The 20,084-nt window shown below is 47.5% G+C and overlaps 1 protein-coding gene across 3 annotated transcripts in view; it reads left to right on the top strand.

Annotated features, from left to right (window-relative positions):
• The window catches only part of Abat (4-aminobutyrate aminotransferase), a 96,124-nt gene extending 76,393 nt beyond the window's left edge, over positions 1 to 19,731 (top strand). For 2 of the 3 annotated variants that reach the window (XM_006245760.5, XM_063269943.1), the window contains exons 8-16: positions 122 to 214; positions 1,074 to 1,136; positions 1,774 to 1,837; positions 3,602 to 3,750; positions 6,449 to 6,586; positions 9,220 to 9,387; positions 11,732 to 11,878; positions 13,436 to 13,547; positions 16,360 to 19,731. In XM_006245760.5, coding sequence (XP_006245822.1) covers positions 122 to 214; positions 1,074 to 1,136; positions 1,774 to 1,837; positions 3,602 to 3,750; positions 6,449 to 6,586; positions 9,220 to 9,387; positions 11,732 to 11,878; positions 13,436 to 13,547; positions 16,360 to 16,481 — 1,056 coding nt within the window. In that variant the 3' untranslated portion in view covers positions 16,482 to 19,731. 3 annotated transcript variants of the gene reach the window in all.
• The last annotated feature ends 353 nt before the right edge of the window (positions 19,732 to 20,084 follow it).

The raw sequence follows: 20,084 nt of genomic DNA, 5'->3' as shown, positions 1-20,084 counted from the left end.
TTCCGACCTACTGTTTCTGGTGCATTCCTGGTTCCCTCCCTGCCTCCCTCAGCCCTCCCTGGAAGATTCTGCTCCAGGAATAGAAAGAGAGCGAATCACTCACAGTGGATTCCCTCTACAGGTGGCGCCCAAAGGCATGTGTCAGCTCATCACGATGGCCTGCGGGTCCTGCTCCAATGAGAATGCATTCAAGACCATCTTCATGTGGTACCGGGTGAGCTGTGGCACAGGAGCACCCACACTGTCACCCTCCCTTCCCCCAGAGTGTTCAACTCGGATGTAATCTAGAGAGCCTGGTTGGAGCTTTCCAGCATCCCAGTATGTCAGGCACAGAAGACTTAGGTTCCGTGTCAACACTGTTTTATTACCGGAGCTATTAGGATAGAGCCTGACAAGTCAGCTTAGCCAGCAATTAAATAGTTGAAAACAAACCATGGGGATCTATTCAATGTGGCCATATTGGGAAGAGGGACAAATAAAAAGGTCTACACATACCACAGTCTGTCTCCCAGGGCTGGATGTGAGACTTTGGCTTAAATAGAAGAGCAGAGATCTATGTAACTAGGCAGTCCTGGTCAGGGTGTAGTCTCCCCCTGCCACTGTCTCAGCTCCAATCTCTCCTCTAAATCCTGACAATTTGTAAATCCATCTCAAGGAGACAAGTTCCCCTTCCAATTGCCTCTTGGACGTCAGCCCTTTTTTCTCACATTTTGAGACCCTGGGGGGTTGGAGGAATCTCAGTTTCTTGGGGGTTGACTGTCTCAATAGCCAGGCAGCCAAATCTCTTCATGCCTGACAGAAGGAGTATAGTCTCGATTTTTCCCGCTGTAAGTTGTCCCATGTAAACAAACCCTGTGTGTGGCTGATAAAATATTAACACATCAGGTAGCAGCACTTGCATTATTTCATTGCAAGCTCAATTAGTGTCATGTGTCTGCTTAGGCTTGTCAAGATGGAACATTGAGTCAGCTCTTAGGAAATACTCTAGCTGTGTGGATTAAGTCTCACTTGGAGGGGAGGGATGCCTCTTATAGCCCAGCCTGTCTCTGATCTACTCTGTTCTGTTTTGGCAGAGTAAAGAACGAGGTCAGAGAGGTTTCTCCAAAGAGGAGCTGGAGACTTGCATGGTTAACCAGGTAGGTGTCGAGCTGGAGAGGTGACTCCACAAAGGTGCTTAGTTCAAGCTTCATAGCCTGAGTTTAATTCTGGAAACACACACTCACACACACACACACACACACACACACACACACACACATACACTCACACATATATACCCACACACTCACACATACATACACACACTCATACACACATGTACATATAAACATACACTCACACATATACTCACGCACATACACACACACTCACACATACACATACACACACTCATACACACACTCACACACACATACACTCACACACATATACACACACACTCACACATACATACACACACTCACACACACACATGTACATATAAACATACACTCACACATATACTCACACACATACACACACACTCACACATACACATACACACACTCATACACACACTCACACACTCATACATATACTCACACACATACACACCCTCACTCACACACACTCACAAATACACACATACATTCACACACACACAAACATACACATACTCCCACACATACTCCCACATACTCACACACACACACACACACACACACACACACACACACACACACACTCCCCTGTGCTCATCATGGTGACTAATACCTACCTTTTTTTCCATTCTAGAGTCCTGGATGCCCAGACTACAGCATCCTCTCCTTCATGGGTGCTTTCCACGGGAGGACCATGGGTAAGGAAAGAGCAGTATGGTCCCAAATCACCACAGATGCTAATGAGCAGGGACAGAAGTTGAATCTTTAAGCTGCCTTGTATCTAGAAGTCAGTGTTAAAAGTGTGTGTGTGCGCACATGCATGTGTGTATGAGTGTGTATATGTGTGTGTATGAGTGTGCATGTGCACACACACCCCTTCTCCCCACCTCTCTCTAGCTAGCATGTTTTACAGGGAGTAAGAACAGAGGTATTGGGGCTGGGGATTTGGCTCAGTGGTAGAGCGCTTACCTAGGAAGCACAAGGCCCTGGGTTCGGTCCCCAGCTCCGAAAAAAAGAACCAAAAAAAAAAAAAAAAAAAAAAAAAAGAACAGAGGTATCAATCATTCTGAAGTTCAGCCTCGCCCTCTGATCAGGGGTCAGCCTCCTCTTTGAGATGCTCGTATTTGTTTATACCTCCTTATCTCCCCCTCACTCTTATCCCTCCCTGTGCAGCAGCATTCATATTTCTCAAGCCTGCTGAGCCTCACTGTCCTCCCAATGCACCACCTAGGCCAAAGGTTAACTCAGAACAAACTGTTAGCAGTGTACACAGCAGGCTATTGCATTGTGGACACTTGGGACTGAAATGACTCAATGGGTAAAGCGCCTGGCACCAAATTTGTTGCCTTGAATTTGATCTTCAGAACCTACGGTGGATGGTACTCCCGTAAGTTGCCATATTGCCCTCTATGCACACTCTGGCACATCTATGCATGTAAATAGATAGACACATGATAGATAGATAGATAGATAGATAGATAGATAGATAGATAGATAGATAGATAGATAGATAGATGTCCTTAAAACTGGGGACTCAGTGGTTAAGAGCACTTGTTGCTCTTGCAGAGGACCTGGATTCGGTTCCCAGCACCCACATGACAGTTCATCACCATCCATGACTCCAGGTCCAGGGAATTGACCTTCTCCAGCACGCAGTACATGCAAAACACACACACACACACACACACACACACACACACACACACACACACACACACACACATATATATATATATATATATATATATATATATATATATATATATATAAAAGTTTTGGAAAAAGCGTGCCTGTAGATTCCTTTCTACAATACGGAACACAAATATACTCTTCACTATAGAATATAAAGGGATAGAAAGATGGCTCAGAGGTTGAGAGTGCCTGAAACTCTCCAGGGGACCTAAGTTTTGATCTCCAGCATCCATGTCAGGTGCCTCACAACCACACGCAAGCTCAGGTCCCGGAGGTACTGTGTCCTTTCCTGGCCTCCCCAGGCATTACACTCACATGACATAGAGTCACACAGACGTGTGTATACACATTGATAAAATAAAAACAATAGTACAGAATATTAAAACGCCCCGTCTGCCCTTCCTACAGGGAAGACGTGTGTAGACTTGTAACCCAATTAGTTACATCAATTCCCTACAGAGAGGGAGAAATTATGCCTATGTGCAAATGTGGATTATGACTTAGCAATGAGAGAAACTTTCCAAGGCCATTTAATGACAGAACAAGGATTTGAACCATTATCTCTCCTCAGGGTTTAATTTTTAATAAATCATAAAACAAATGCTTATGCACATGCAAACACACACACACACACACACACACACACACACACACACACCATCCAAGGGTTCTACATGCACAGGGCTGCAAAACTCATCATACCCTGTTTAAGGACATTGTATGCTACTGACTCAAGCCAAGTATCTGCTTTTCTGTTTTGCTGGGCTCAGGTTGCTTAGCGACCACACACTCCAAAGCAATTCACAAGATTGACATCCCTTCCTTTGACTGGCCCATTGCTCCATTCCCACGGCTGAAATATCCCCTGGAGGAGTTTGTGACGGACAATCAGCAAGAGGAGGCCCGCTGTCTAGAAGAGGTAACCTGGGTCCCCCACAGCGTCCTTCCACTATCTCTGTTTCTCTCAGTATCCTGAGTCTGAGCCCAGAAGATGACACATGTAGGAAATGGGTGGTGCTCCCCCTGGAGACCTATGAGGGAAGAGATGAGAGGCATTGTTCTTTGGTTGTTTGTTTGGTTTTTAGATTTATTTATTTATGTGTGTATATGAATACACTGTAGCTGTCTTCAGACACACCAGAAGAGGGCATCAGATCCCATTACAGATGGTTGTGAGCCACCATGTGGTTGCTGGGAATTGAACTCAGGACCTCTGAAAGGCAGTCAGTGCTCTTAACCGCTGAGCCATCTCTCCAGCCCCCAAGAGGCATTGTTTTACTACCTAACATTTATCCCCCACATCTGGTATCAATTTCTTACCATTTCTTTAAGGACAAATATTTTACTACCTAGTGTTCATCCCCCACTTCTGGTTCCAATTTCTCACCACTTCTTTGGGGACATCTTTAAGTGACTTTGAAATAAGGGATATTATTTCAGATAATATGGGTGTCTGGTAGGAGAAAGGCTCCATGGTCTGGTTCTGTGGTTGGCTCTCTTTCCCTGAGTTCTGGAGCTTCTTTCCATTCCCTGGGTTGTCAGTCTAGAAAGAATGAGGGCTTGCAATCATTCGCCTCCACAGCTCTTTCTCCAGAAACAGCCCCCTTCAATCTGTCTCATACAGGAAATGGAGTAGTATAGGAAGAGTTTTATGGCTGGACCAACAATGACTGTATTTTCTATATTGGATTATTATTAGATTTCGTCTTCAGCATTCACCATTTCAGTCAATAATAAATCAGTAAATTAAATACCTCCCAGGACTAAGCAGCATGCTGAGTGGTAAGCATTTAACAGTAAATGGAAGAGACAAGACCATGGGTCAGGGCCACATCAGTAACTATAGATTTCTTAGTTACCACAGCTTTAAAAGTCAACAGAGGGGGTTGGGGATTTAGCTCAGTGGTAGAGCGCTTGCCTAGCAAGCACAAGGCCCTGGGTTCGGCAGCTCCGAAAAAAAGAAAATAAATAAATAAATAAAAGTCAACAGAGGACTAGGGTAGAGCAAGGTTAGGAGAGTCCTGGGCACCACATAAAATCAAATATGGTGGTACATGCACATAATCCCAGCACTTAGGAGGATCAGAAATTTGAGCACGTTCTCACCTACATAGTGAATTCAAGGCCATCCTGGACTATATGAGACCCTGTCTTAATAAGTAAATAGAAATCAATGAAATTTACTTTGACAGCATCTTTAGTTTGTTTCTTGAGATACAGAGTCTTGGATTCTAGCCTAAATTGTCCTGGAACTTTCTGTTTTAAAAAGGCTGACTTTCTACACAGAAATTCTTGTGCCTCAACCACTCCACTTCTGGGAGAGGAGTCCAGGAGTGAGGACACAGCATTTTATTGAACCTAATATATCCAAAATATGACCTCAACACAAAATTAATGTACTTTAAGGTAGTAGTGAGATTGTTCTTCATACTAAACCCTTGGAGCGCAGTGTTAGTTTTGCATAAAGACTACTTGAGTGTGGGGTTTGGCCTTTTTTTTTTTTTTCGGAGCTGGGGACCGAACCCAGGGCCTTGTGCTTGCTAGGCAAGCGCTCTACCGCTGAGCTAAATCCCCAACCCCGGGTTTGGCCTTTTTAAAACACCTATTAAACAATTAATGGCCTATCATGATAATATTCATCATCTATAAGATAACACCCGGGTCAGAACAAGACTTCAAGAAACACCACCATTTGGGAATGGTTGAGGACATTTCTTATATCACATCACATCAGAGTTCTTGGGTCAGGTGTTTAGTTCAGTGTTTTATGACTCAGTGCACCATCCCCCAGCCAGGGATGTCTCTTCACCCTGGGCCATCTTCCCCAGTCAGCATTCGTGTTCTGCCCACACGGTCCCCAAGCCCACAACACAGCCACGATAGGGCCGCTTTCCATGCAGATAGGTCTTGCCACAGCTTCTCAAATGAGCCTCTATCTTGGTCTGCCCAAGAGCCCCACACAAGCAAGAATACCATTGCAAGGGCAACAGCAGTGACATGCTTAGAGGGGTGGCTCTGCCCGCCTTTTCAGCAGCTTATTCCAACATGTCCACCTAGAAAACCTGGCACGGTGGCCCCAGAATCTGGAGGTAGAGGCGGGAGAATCTAGAGTATATGTCCACGATTGGTTACATAGCTTTAGTCCCAGCACTGGGGAGGCAGAGGCAAGTGGATCTCTGTGAGTTTGAAGCCAACCTGGTCTACATAGTGAGTTCCAGGACAGCCAGAGCTATTTAAAAAAGGTTTCACTATGTAACTCTGTCTGATCAAGAACTTAGTCTGTAGTCTAAGCAGTCCCTGAACTCACATTTCACCATCAGGTCAAGTACTCCATGACAAATTTGAGGCCAGTCTGAGCTATATGTGTATCCACTTGCAGATCAAGAAAGGGAGGCTTCAGGAAGCTAAATTACTCATATATATTCGTCCCAGTAAGAAAGGAGTACATTCCTGTATACAGCGTAGCTCCTAACAGGTCCCACACTTGTCATGGGACATGCCACAGACACACTTTCAATATGATCTCCAGGGGTTCACAGACACACACACACAATCCCAGTGGTCAGCCGTGGAATCTACTCCTGTTCTGAGCAACCTGTCCCCCTTCCGGGTCCTAGGTGGAGGATCTAATTGTGAAATATCGGAAAAAGAAGAGAACAGTGGCTGGGATCATCGTGGAGCCCATCCAGTCCGAAGGTGGAGACAACCACGCATCAGATGACTTCTTCCGGAAGCTGAGAGACATAGCCAGGAAGGTGAGAGTGTGTGGAACGAGGCCGGCAGGACCACAAGGATTCTCGGTTCCCCGGGGGCAAAAAAATTGGCTCCTCTTCTGCCTTGGGGGTCCATGAAGACTTACAAACCTGTGGAAACCGCCTGGCTTTACTGAAGTCAGAGAAGTTGGTATTGGTATTCGGAGTGTAGTTCAATGGTAGCTTGTACAGCGCTCTGGGTTCCATTTTTTTGGGGACGGGGGCAGGCTTGAATGGGGAGGCATGAGTGATTTTTATTTAAAATAATTTTGCTGAACCAGCGTCTGGGGCTGGAGTTGTATTTCAGTGGCAAGCACTGTGGTATAGCATGCACAAGGTTCTGCCTTCAATTCTCAGTACTGAAGGGAAAGAAACATTCTGTGGGACATGATGCCTCATCCATAATCCTGGCATTCAGAGGCTGAGGCAGGAAGGTTACCACAGGTTCAAGGCTACCCTGGGTATGTAGAGAGTTTAAGACCAGATTGGATTATAGAGTGAGAAACAAACAAACAAAACCGGCCTCCAGGGGGTTGGGGATTTAGCTCAGTGGTAGAGCGCTTGCCTAGCAAGCGCAAGGCCCTGGGTTCAGTCCCAGCTCTGAAAAAAAAAAGAAAAGAAAAAGAAAAAAACAGCCTCCAGACTACTGGAGTCTTACATATTCTTACATATTTGCTTTGTTTTTCATTTATTTTACTTATTTTATTTCATGTATGTGGGTGTTTTGCCTGCATGTATGTCTGTGCAGCGTGTGCATGCAGTGTCTGCAGAATCCAGAAGAGGGCATCAGGTCCCCTGGAACTGGAGTCAGATAGTTGTGAGCCGCCATGTGGGTTCTGGGAATGGAACCAGGGTCCTATGCAAGAGCAACTGCTGCCCTTAACCACTGAGCCATCTCTCCAGCCCCGAACTACTGTTTTAATCAGGTGTCTTATTTAGGGTTTCTGTTGCTACAAGGAAACACCATAACTAAAAAGGAAGTTGGAATGGAAAGGGTTTATTTGGCTTACACTTCCATATTGCTATTTACCTTCAAAGAAACCAGAACAGGAGCTCACACAGAACAGCAGGAACCTGGAGACAGGAGCTGAGGTAGAGGACACAGAGGGCGCGGCTTCCTGGATTACTCCTCATGCCTCACTCAGCCTGATTACCTATGGAGCCCAGTACCACCAGTGTAGGGAAGGCACCGCCCATAGTGGACTGGGCCCTCCCCCCATTAATCACTAGTTAAGAGAATGGCTAACAGTCAGATCTTATGGAAGCATTTTCTCCTTTCAGATCCATAAGATTCCCTCCTTTCAGATAATTCTAGCCTGTGTGTCAGGTTGACATAAGACCCACCAGTACATTGGGACTGTTCAGTTAGAGATCCTGAGACTAACGGCCTCGGCCTCTCTCCTCTCTCTGGAACTTGCCTTGCCCTTCAGTCCACTGTGGTCCATAGTCGGCAGGTGTAAAGTGAGCAGTGTCAGCATCAACATTAGTCTGGTGATTGGGCATTTGTAAGTGCTAGGTTTTTAACCTTGCAACCAAATACTTGACTTCAACAGAGTAAGCCCCCAGAGGAATGATTGACTTTACTCTATTTCTGAAGGCTTAGTGCATAGTCATTTGACCCCACGTACTTGGGCAGATTACCATGGCAGCAGATATGTGACAGAGAAGAACCATTACATGCTAGCTGACAGGAAACAGAGAATGAGACAGGAAGTGACCAAGAGATGCTCTAACCCTCCAGCGACCTGCCTCCCAGTGATCTACTTCCTCAGGACGGATCCTCCTTTCTTTTTTTTTTTTTTTTTTTTTTTTTTTTGGTTCTTTTTTTCGGAGCTGGGGACCGAACCCAGGGCCTTGTGCTTCCTAGGTAAGCGCTCTACCACTGAGCTAAATCCCCAGCCCCCTCCTTTCTTTTTTTAAAAAATTATTTTTTATTTTCTGATACGAGTACACTGTAGCTGTACTTCAGACATACCAGAAGAGATGGTTGTGAGCCACCATGTGGTGGCTGGGATTTGAACTTAGGACCTCTAGAAGAGCAGTCAGTGCTCTTAACCGCTGAGCCATCTCTCCAGCCCCTAGATCCTCCTTTCTAGAGTTTCCTAGTAGCACCCTGGCAAGAGACAGCACTCAGCACATGAGCCTGTGGGGAAGTTTATATTCCCATGATAACAGGTGTATGTATAGCACACACATGAAGCCAGCCTGTGCATAGGTCAGAAAGGCGGAGCACGAGCCCGTTTGCACACACATATGAACTAGTGGCTCTAGGTAACGCAAAGGCGGTGGCAGCTGTCCAAGAGGGGGTGACCTCTCAGCTTCAAGTTTGCACACGATGCTCTCCAACACCAATCATGCCCAGGACTGCAGCCACAAGCAAGAGAGCTGTGAGCTGGTATGAAGTGTGCTAGATGTTCTGGTTTTGTTCCGTCTGGACAGTCTAGGGCATGTTCAGATGCAGCTCTGACCTAAACGGTTCTGGTTTGTTCTGCATAGCTGAGGGATGGGCTTGGCTTACAGTTTAGAATCCGAGGGTGAGGTGCACGTCTGGGCTCCAGCTTGCAGGGGTTATGGGGATTGGGGAGTCCCTGGAGACTTACGAGTGTTCGTTCCTCCCTCCCCTGCTCTCGGAACAGCATGGCTGTGCCTTCTTGGTGGACGAGGTTCAGACTGGAGGAGGCTGTACAGGCAAGTTCTGGGCCCATGAACACTGGGGCTTGGATGACCCAGCCGACGTGATGTCGTTCAGCAAGAAGATGATGACTGGGGGCTTCTTCCACAAGGAGGAGTTTCGACCAAGTGCTGTGAGTGTCCCCAGCTTTGTCAAGAGCACATGACTGGACCCTTTCCATACCTGAGGAACCCGGGGCATTCTCGAGTGGCATAGAGGTTTCCTTTGGTGTCACATGCAATAATAACGACAGTAGCTATTGCTGTAGAGTGGACACTCTGTGCCTGTCTATTTCTGATGGCCCCTAAATCACACAACAATCTGATCAAGGAGCCTCGTATTGTCTTTGTAATGGCTTACTATGGACAGATCAGATGTAGAAGTAAGTAAGCTTCTGCCATAGTTATTTTTCTCACTGCTCTGTCCTAGTACCTTGACAAGGACCTCTTAAGGAAGAGTTCGTTTGCGGTTACAGTTTGATGGGATATAATATATAATGCCTGACAGGAGGCATGGTGACAGGAGCAGATGACTAGTTACATTGTATCCATAGTCAAGAAACAGAAGGCAAATGGGGTTGGACAATAAAACCTTAAGGTGGGTACCCGGTGCCCACCTCCTCCAGCAAGGGTCCACTCTTTAAAGGTCCACCAGCAGCTGGGGACTACATTTTCAAACTTGTGTGCCTATGGGGACAGTTTTATTATTCAAACCCCAGCACTCTCCAAGTCACTAACCATTGAGCCTGTTAGTGACAGAGTCAGGAGTCTCACATCGCCCATCTGTAATTATACATATACTATAAACATCACAAATTGTCTTATGTGCATAAAAATGTGTGTGTGTGTGTGTGTGTGTGTGTGTGTGTGTGTGTGTGTTAAATGGGCATTATAACATCCCAACAATGATGCAATCATTTAACTGCATCCCTTAGGACATCCTCCTTTTTAAATAATGTGTAACTGCAGTTAGGGAACTATATGACCTCTGACTTCCACACACATGTGCACAAATGTGTATGTATACCCACATGAATATACACATGCCCATATATACATATATACATACATACATGCATGCATGCATGCATACACGCATACATGCATACATGCATACACACATACAAAAAGGAAGCCGGGTTTGGTGTGAGGTTGCTTAACCTGGGGACAGCCTGGATGAGGAACAGTGTTGTCCCTCAGGAGCTGTCCACCTTCTTTTTTGAGACTGGGTCTTTCCCTAAGCTGAAGCGTACTGATTGGCCCTGACTAGTCCCAGGATCACAACCTTGCTGAGCCCCATCGAGCTAGGTGCCTCCAAGGGGGAAGCACAATCAGTTCAGGCCAGGCCATGACCAACTTCCAATAGGGCATGGTGTAGCTCTGGCTGGGTGGCTGGGAAGACCATATAGGCACTGATAGATGAGAGGTGTCTTACTCCTGTGAGGGTCAAATGTAAACAGACTCTTGTGGAAACGCGCCTTCCTTCACCAAAAACCAGGCAGGACTTGACTGGGCTTCTCCACGAGCTCCTGTGGGAACCACACAGGGCAGGCATGGCCCACTGGTTTCAGGCGGAGCATCTCAATACTGTGAGAGAGGGCACTTGCCCAGGCAAGCTGCAGTTGGTGCTATGGGACCGGCAGCCCAAAACTCAAGAGACCTCCAGTGACAAAGAGAACAAAGTGTATACGGGCTGGCAAGCCGGCACTTCCCCATGGACCCTAGAGAAGAGCAGCCCCGATCCTGGATTCGACCCAGCGCTATGCCAGTGGGGTACAGTGGCCGTTCTGAGTGTCATCGTGTTCCCTGCACAGTGACTGAGAAGCAGCTTCCAGAGTTCAGTGTCTGTGGATGCTCCCGGGTGGGTCCCAGGTGCCAGCAGCAGGACTGGCTTAACCACGGGAAGGACTGTCAGGAGGGGACGTCTCCCTAGCATAAACCAGAGAAATGACAGGCCAGGATGGCCATTGCCAGAAGCTTCTAGCTCTTCATGGACACAGTGCAAGACAGGCTGCCAGTTCAACCCGGAGGTGCCAAAGGCAGTGGCACGTTCAGAAGAGCCGCATGAAACCTCACAGTGCAAGCAGCCTGTAGGAACAATGTCTGTCTCTCTCTCCAGTGCTCATCTCCAGCAGAGACAACAGGGAGGCTCCCAGGACTGTTCTCACTGTTTATTAAAACATATACAGGTTTTTGTTTTTGTATTTGTGGCAGGGGAAGCAAGGGGACAGTTAGAAACTTCAAGAATCATACATTGAGTTCCTCAAATGGCAAACAAAAACCACTCAGCTAAAGGCTGTCACGTAACGGAGTTTCTCTCCTGGGCAGTGGGGGCCCACAGAGAGACCTGCAGAGTCACGTCTGAATGAGCAGAATCGAGGGGAGAATCGAAACTGAGAGGCAGGAAAGTCGTGCCTAGGGATGGGGCAGACCCTGTGAGGTACTCTGATGTATGAGCTCTTCCTGGTCTCATTCTAGCCTTACCGGATCTTCAACACCTGGCTGGGGGACCCATCCAAGAACTTGCTGCTGGCTGAGGTCATCAACATCATCAAGCGGGAAGACCTGCTCAACAACGTGGCCCATGCCGGGAAGACCCTACTGACCGGGCTGCTGGACCTCCAGGTATCTGTCCAGGTGGCATGGTGAGGAAGGAGGGAGGGCCTTAGCAGGCCCATGCTGAGGCAGTCCCCCAAGGGATCAGCCACATGATGGATCTAGTATAAAGTGAAGTTTATTTGGGACATGGGAAAGGGGGTCTGGGGAAGGGAGAAGAGGCAGAGAAAGAAGGGGGACGGAGAAGGACAGAAAGAGAAAGGATAGAGAAGGAAGGGAAGAGGCCATCTGGGAACATGGAGAGAGAGAGAGAGAGAGAGAGAGAGAGAGAGAGAGAGAGAGATAATGGGGAGAGAGATGAGGACAGGGAAAGCCCGAGGAGTCTTTTTATATGTGAACCCTGGCTGTTGCTAGGTAACTGTTGGGTGGAGCCTAGAGGAAATGCTGACCTTGCTGCCCAGCAGGTCACAGCTAGTTATGTTGCTTTCAGGTTCCGAGGCCTCTGCAGCTACAAAACTAGGTAGCCCCATTCTTCCCTCTCAGCCCCATTCCTAGTCCCTCATTATCTCTTGACGTCAAATTCAAATCTTCCTTTGAGAAGATTTCCCCTATAATGCTTCTATGGCCATAATTCCCTCCTCTGTGCTGTCCAATGGGATCTGTTGCAAGCCATGTGCACAATTTTATTTTACTATATTGAAAACAAGGTATCGGGGCTGGAGAGATGGCTCAGTGGTTAAGAGCACTGACTGCTCTTCCAGAGGTTCTGAGTTCAATTCCCAGCAACCACATGGTGGTTCACAACCATCTGTAATGGGATCTGATGCCCACTTCTGGTGTGTCTGAAGACAGCAACAATATACTCATATATATAAAATAAATAAATCTTAAATAATAATAATAAATCATTATTATTAAAAAAAAAAAAAGAAAACAAGGTATCATGTGGCCCAGGCTGGCCTTGAACTTAATATGTATCAAGTATGACCCTGAATTCCTCATCCTCCTGCCTCTGCTTCCAAGTCCAGGGATGTGTGGTACCATGCCATGGCTCATTTTAAATAACTTAGAAGCCAGATAAAAATCAAATTAGACTATGTATTAATTAATTTTTTCATTTATTTATTTATTTACTATGTTTACATCATACAGCTTTCTGCCTGCATGTATGTCTGCAGGCCAGAAGAGGGCACCAGACCTGATTATAGATGGTTGTGAGCCACCATGTGGTTGTTGGGAATTGAACTCAGGACTTCTGGAAGAGCAAACAGTGCTCTTAACCTCTGAGCCATCTCTCCAGCCCTTTTTTTTTTTATTAATTTTTTTTCATATTAGACTATGTAAAGCTACCTTTAGTGATATGTTTTACCTAAGCTATCTGATGTCCAAAACGCCTTTACTCCTACGAGTCATCAACAGTGATGTACCAGAACTGTGTCTCACTCCAGAGAGAAAAGCAGGTCATCAAGTGTTGGAGACAGTCTGGTCCACATAGCAAGTTCTAGGCCAGCAAGGGCTATAGACTGAGACCTGACTCCCAGCGCCCACATAAAATTATGTGGGCGTGGCCACACCAGCTGGTGTCCGAGTAACCAACTTTGACCTCAGTCTGTCTTCCCGTTGCAGGCCCAGTACCCCCAGTTCGTCAGCCGGGTGAGGGGACGAGGCACCTTCTGTTCCTTCGACACTCCCGACGAAGCCATACGGAATAAACTCATCCTAATTGCCAGGAACAAAGGTACGGGGCGGGGGAGTGGTTGCCAAACTTAATCATTTCATCACGTCTCTCCGCATCTAACTCTCCGGTACTGGTGCTGAGCTTTCCTAGGTACGGGGTCGGGGAACTGGAGGTAGAGAGGATAATCAGACTCAGTTTTCTTTCTTGGCAGAAGAAAACTTACTGTGGGATTCATTTCCCCTCCTTCCTCTTGTTTGAATATTTCTTTTCCCCGCATTTTTGAGGCTGCATGTCATTTCAAACCTGCTATGTGGCCGATTGAGGATGGCTTTGAACTTCTGACCCTGCTGCCTCCACTTCCCCGGTGTTAGGCTTATCCACAGGCATATACTACCACACCCAGCTTGTTCAGTGCTGAGCACTGAACCCAGGGCCTCAAATAAGCTAAGCAAGCCCTAGCACTGAGCCCTGCCCCAGCAGCCCAGGAGAGATTTCTCCATCCACTCTTGTGTCGCAGCATCCACTGAGAAGCCAAGCTGTACTAATGGTGAAAGCAGGCACGCTGAAGCAGCAGCCCTTCCTCCAGGATGCCATGGTTTATCAGGAAAGCAGATAGCAAACACAGTGCGTTTGGCAAGCAGCCACTGCCTCAGTCCAGGGAACAAGGAAAGAGAGTGGAGGTACGGGTGGTGGTAGGGGAGGTTGCTGAATGTCTAGGAAGGCTTTCTAGAGATGTTGCTGTTTTCCTGAAGGTGTGAGGGATAAGCAAGGACTGGCTAGGTAAGGAAAAGAACCGTACCCTGGGCAAGAGCAGGACAGTGCGTGATGCCCTGAGGTGGGGACTGGGGAGGAGATGACCTGGACAAGAGGAGGAGCGTGTGATATCCTGAGGCAGGATGACACTAGGAAAGGTGGAGAAATAAGTTGGGACAGACAGACAAAGGGAAGGAGTCAGACCAGGGAACAGACCAAGCTACCTCACTCTGGCCTTGAGACAATTCCAGTTCTCTGTAGTTTTCTAAAGAGCTATGGGAAACCGTTAAGAGTTTTCATTTGTTTTGTTTTTAGATTTCTATAAATAAATCTATACATAATATAGGAGTGCTCTATCTGCATGCCCGAAGAGAGCATCGGGTCCTATTACAGATGGTTGTGAGCCACCATGTGATTGATGGGAATTGAACTCAGGACCTCTAGGAGAGTAGCTGGTGCTCTTAACCTCTGAGCCATCTCTCCAGCACCCACCCCCACACCCCATTGAAGTTTTTTTTTTAAGTGGGAGGATATATTACTGAGATCTGAGTACCCACTCTGGGTCATGCACACCGACCGACCTTTCTCTTCTATCTTTTGTTTCTTTTTGTGTATGTGTTTTTCTACACTAGTTCTGGGGGGCTGAACCAAGGACCTTGTGGCAAGCCCTAACTCTGAAGTCCAACCCCAAGCCTTTCTTCTCTCTTCTTTAATTTATTTATTATGTGTGAGTACACTGTAGCTTTCTTCAAGCAAACCAGAAGAAGGCATCGGATCCCATTACAGGTGGTTGTGAGCCACCATGTGGTTGCTGGCAATTGAACTCAAGACCTCTGGAGGAGCAGTCAGTGCTCTTAACTGCTGAGCCATCTCTCCAGGCTTTATTCTGCCTTCTTATAAAGTCCTTGCAGCAGCCCCAAAGGACAGGGACAATTAGCAGGTTTTGGTTTTCTGTTTGTTTGTATTTGTTGTAGCACTAGAGACTAAACCACAGCCTTACAAATTACAATTGACAAGTATTGTGCCACTCGCCCAGCTACCACCACAGTCTGCACACCATCCCCATTCTCCTTTTAAAAATGTATCAGATCTGTGATGTATGCATGTGTACGGTGTGTGTTATGAGCTATGGTGAATATGTAGATGTCAGACAACAACGTCATGGGGCGGGTCTCTCCTACCTTTGTGTAGGCTCCAGGGATTGAACGCAGGCTGTTTGGTTTGCATAAGTGCCTTGTCTATTGAACCACCTCATCCCCATTCCCTGTTTAACTTGGAGACAGGCGTCCCATTAAATTGGCCTTGACCTCCCTTATAACTGAGACTGGCATTGGCCTTGCAGTCCTGCCTCACAAACACCTGAGCAGCTAGAGTAACAGGCTTGTTCTACTAAGCCTAGCCGATATGTTTTATTTATTTATTGTTTGAGGTTAGGGCCTCATTGTATAGTCTAGGCCTAGAACTTGGAATCCTTCTGCCCCTGCCTCTCAAGTGCTGTGATTACAGACATGTGCTGGCTTCGCCTCCTTTTGTAAATGTGAAAAAACGGTCCCAGAGACGGTGAGCAGCCCAGACAAGTCTTCCCAGGAGGAATAATGAAATCCCCCTGTGAGAATCAGTGGAGTCCTCCCTTCTTTGTAATGGCTCGGCCCCCTCTGTATGTGCTTTTCTAATGTCTTCCTTAGCCTGTTTTCTTACCCCAGAGATTTCTCTACCATCCAACCCAGGAGGAGGAGGAGAGCAGACATTCAAAGCTAGGGCTGGGCCGAGTGGCTCACGCCTTAATCCCAGGCAGGCAGGCAGGCCTCTGAGTTCAGGACCAGCCTGGCCTGTATATCAAGTGCTAGCCCCACCAGGGCTACACAGTGAGACCCTGTCTCAAGGGAAAAAAAAAACCAAAACCAAAAACAGAAATCAAAATTAGGAGTGAAGGAAGGAAGAGGGTGGGTAAGGGAAGGAGGAGGGCAAGGATGGAGGGACGGATAGTGGAGGTGAGGTCAGAGGGGCCTGCCTGGGAGAGCGTGATCGAGGGTGGATGACAGTGACCATTCAGCCACCGTACCTCCCAAATGTGGCCCTAGAAATGTACGCTCCTAATGCACTCCTGCTCTTCTTCCAGGTGTGGTACTGGGGGGCTGCGGTGACAAATCCATACGTTTCCGTCCCACGCTGGTCTTCAGGGATCACCATGCCCACTTGTTCCTCAACATTTTCAGTGGTATCTTAGCAGACTTCAAGTAAAGAAGCCATCTCCACGACATTCAGAGAAAGCTCTGTCCCAGCGGTGTCAACTTGATTAGTTTGCCTAATTCATATTTTCACTTCAAAGTTTATCAGAGGCGAATGCATAAACTAAAGGGTCATTTGTGGGGCAGGCTCAATGGCGAGTGCGTGTGGAGGATCGGGTGGGAGGACCATGCTTTGAGGAACGCCCCTCTCAGAGTTCATGGTGGCCATTGGTTAAAGCCCAAAAGTTCTGTGTAAGCCTTGAACACTGTCTTAGGAAAGGCCATGAGGCCGAATTTCTGCCAACCCTGGACCAACCAGTCTCTTAGAAGCCACTCAAGGGCATTACACTTGCTCCGAGGTGGGTGGGTCTCTGCCCACCTCAAGTACCCAGTCTTGGGATCAGAGATAATGGCATCCTCTTGTCCCTCACAAACAAAACTCACGTGGCTTCTCACTCCCAAGTCCCTACTCCATGCCCCACTCGTGACTTCTGAGGGTCTGGATGGCTGTCAGGAATATGACAAGGTGGGAAGATAATGACTGTGTTTGGAGGCGTAGAGAGGCTTCCAGTATCCTCAACACCAAGATCCACTCAGCCCTGTACCCAGTGATGTCCCTGGCCTATGAATTCTGTCCTTGACTGGCCCGTGCTCCTGGAGGATCTCTGAGTTGTGTCAGTGACAGTTTAGTCACCACTCCCCACCCTGTGTCAAGCTTGACTCATGGAAAGGAGATGACATCCTGAGTGTCCCAGAGACTCATGGGACCTGAAGTCGCCTCTGGAGCCTCCGCTGAGGAACACGGGCAGCAGAACCCCTTCGTGCCAGCTCCAGGGCCTCTGGCTTGTGGCCCCCTCACCCTGGGAACACCACAGTCCATCTTTCACCCACCCACTTCTCTCCATTCCTGAGCAGGGCTAGTCCATCCCAGAGGGCTACTGTAGGGGCAATGTGTTCATTATAAAGGCACAAGGACAACACCCACGGAAAAGCAGCTTGCAGGTTCCTGATGGTTTTCTTGGATCTGCCCCTCTCCCCCCCGAGAGCCACAGCCAGTAGCCAACACTCATACAGGCTCCGGCGTCTCAGCCAGAGGCCAGACTCTCTTAACTGACCTGGCCTGAGAGGCGCCTGAGCCTTACACTTCAGAGAGGCAGTGTTTATTTAACATGTAGACTGCAGGAGGCTGTTTTACCCTGAAGCCTCTTTGCATCCTGGTGCCCTCCATCGTTGACTGTCTGGGGAGATGAGTACAGCAGGGTTTCCAGTTCAGCCCTTTTGTTCTGTTAATGATGAATCATCCAAAGACCTGGCTTTCATGCTCCCTCGGACACGGCCCTCAATTTACTTGCCTTGAAGAAGAAAGGCCCTGGCATGCTTAACACAAACAGCAGATCCACAAATACCAGTTCACGTCACTTCAGTCCCCTCTTTGTAGCCATGTTCAAGGTCATTCCCCTCAGTGACAGGGTCTGCCCCCTCCCTCCCTCCCTTCCCCCTCCCTCCCTCCCTCCCTCCCTCCCTTCTCCCCTCCCTCCCAGCATGTTTATTCCCACATCCATTATTTATTCACTCATCACACTGTCATGAAGGATTTGTGGCACCAGGCACCAAACACGAAATGAGACAAAGTCCCTGATCCCGGGAGCTCCCACTCTCTGGGGAACCACAGACCCCTAATGTTGAAGTCAGAATGGCAAGGGTGCCAGCAAGGGTTTCTGAACACTAAATCCAATTGGCTTTCACAGGGAAAGGATGTTTGAGCAGAATTCTCCAGAATGAATAGGAGTTAGTCAAGCAGAAAAGGCAAGGAAGAGTGAAGAAAGCAAAAAGCATGTGCAGCAGCCACATCTGTGCATGTGCAGCAGCCACACCTGTGCATGTGCAGGAGCCACACCTGTGCATGTGCAGAAGCACACCTGTGCATGTGCAGAAGCACACCTGTGCATGTGCAGCAGCCACACCTGTGCATGTGCAGGAGCCACACCTGTGCATGTGCAGAAGCACACCTGTGCATGTGCAGAAGCACACCTGTGCATGTGCAGCAGCCACACCTGTGCATGTGCAGGAGCCACACCTGTGCATGTGCAGAAGCACACCTGTGCATGTGCAGAAGCACACCTGTGCATGTGCAGAAGCACACCTGTGCATGTGCAGCAGCCACATCTGTGCATGTGCAGCAGCCACACCTGTGCATGTGCAGAAGCACACCTGTGCATGTGCAGGAGCCACACCTGTGCATGTGCAGGAGCCACACCTGTGCATAGTCTCAGCCCTTTCCCCGGGAGCCAGACCTCACCCAGAAATCCCAAGGTTCAAGATCTTCTTTAACAAACCAGAAAACGCAGGCCAAACCCTAATCCATCGTGTCGGTTTAGGCATGCTGCCTCCTGGAAACCACAGTGTTATGTGCAGATACTTCAGCAGGTCCTTGTTCCAAGACAGAAGCAGAAGTTGTCCTCTTTAGTGAAGGGAGCAGCTGATATTTCATTTTCTTGCCACAGGGCATGTTGACAGAAGAACAAGTGTCTCTGTAGAAAGTCATCTCCAAATTCACCCCTTGCCCGAAGTTCTTCCCATTTTAAACAAACAAAGAAAATTTAAGGTGTGTATCCAAAAGTTCTTGACTTGGGTACAGTGCATTCCTGAGATGCCCTCTTTGGGAGTACGGGAGGCTAGCTGGAAGAATTCCAAGGAAAAGAATTTTCCACAAAATTCAAGATTGTAGAAACTTAGAGAAGGTTGATGAAAACACAGGAAGCCTAGTGGGCAGGCTTCTGCCTAGGGCAGAACCCACAAATCAGGGCATCTGTTCGGAAGGTCTGGATGAACACCCATCATGCATTAGTGCAGTAGAGTTTAGTAACCAGCTTTAGCCAATCTTGCCAGTTGTGCAGAAAACGAGGCCCAGTACTAGCAAGTCTTAGCATATGCTCCCTTTTTATTATAAATGGGTGGTTTTTTTTATAATTTTTACTGATGCTCAGTAACCATGCAAAACTGTGCACATCCATGTACTAATAGATCTGTCCCTATCTCTGTATGCATATATATCAGCTCACTGTAGAAACCCACAGCTTCCGAGCATCGCAGACTCATGCAAACCAAGTGATCTTGTTTACAGTAACCGTCAACAGTGCCAATAAGTGGTTGAGGACACTAACAATGTCACAGTGTAACTGGTGACCACATGCAGTCCCATGAATTAAATGTTTCCTGTGTTAATCAGTATTCTTAAATTAAAAGAAAACGTTTATAATGGAGACATCAGAGTGAGTGTGGGCTTTTTCTGGAGGTTACAGTGACTCACAGAAGTGTCAATTACCCCAGAGGGTGCAACAGCAGAGTAAGAAGTCTACCCAAGTCCAGCCTGGTGAGCCAGTGAACTTACTGGTTACTCAGAGGAGCGTGGAGGGTCCACTCAAGCATGGGTGACAATCAGAAAGCTGTGTCATCAAGCTCCACTGACGTGGCCTTTCCCTGAACAAGGGTTTATGTAACCTCAGGTGGGTGCTGCCGAGTCTTGTGGGCTTCTACATTCCTTACTCTCCTATGACCCAGTATCTGACAAGACAAAAGTTAAGGAGAAAGGATCTGTTTCAGCTTCAAGTTTAAG

The sequence above is a fragment of the Rattus norvegicus genome, chromosome 10, assembly GCF_036323735.1.
Source record: "Rattus norvegicus strain BN/NHsdMcwi chromosome 10, GRCr8, whole genome shotgun sequence".
Taxonomy (NCBI): Eukaryota; Metazoa; Chordata; class Mammalia; order Rodentia; family Muridae; genus Rattus; species Rattus norvegicus.
The sequence above is the reverse complement of the archived record's forward strand: the minus strand, read 5'-3'. Positions and strand labels throughout refer to the sequence as shown.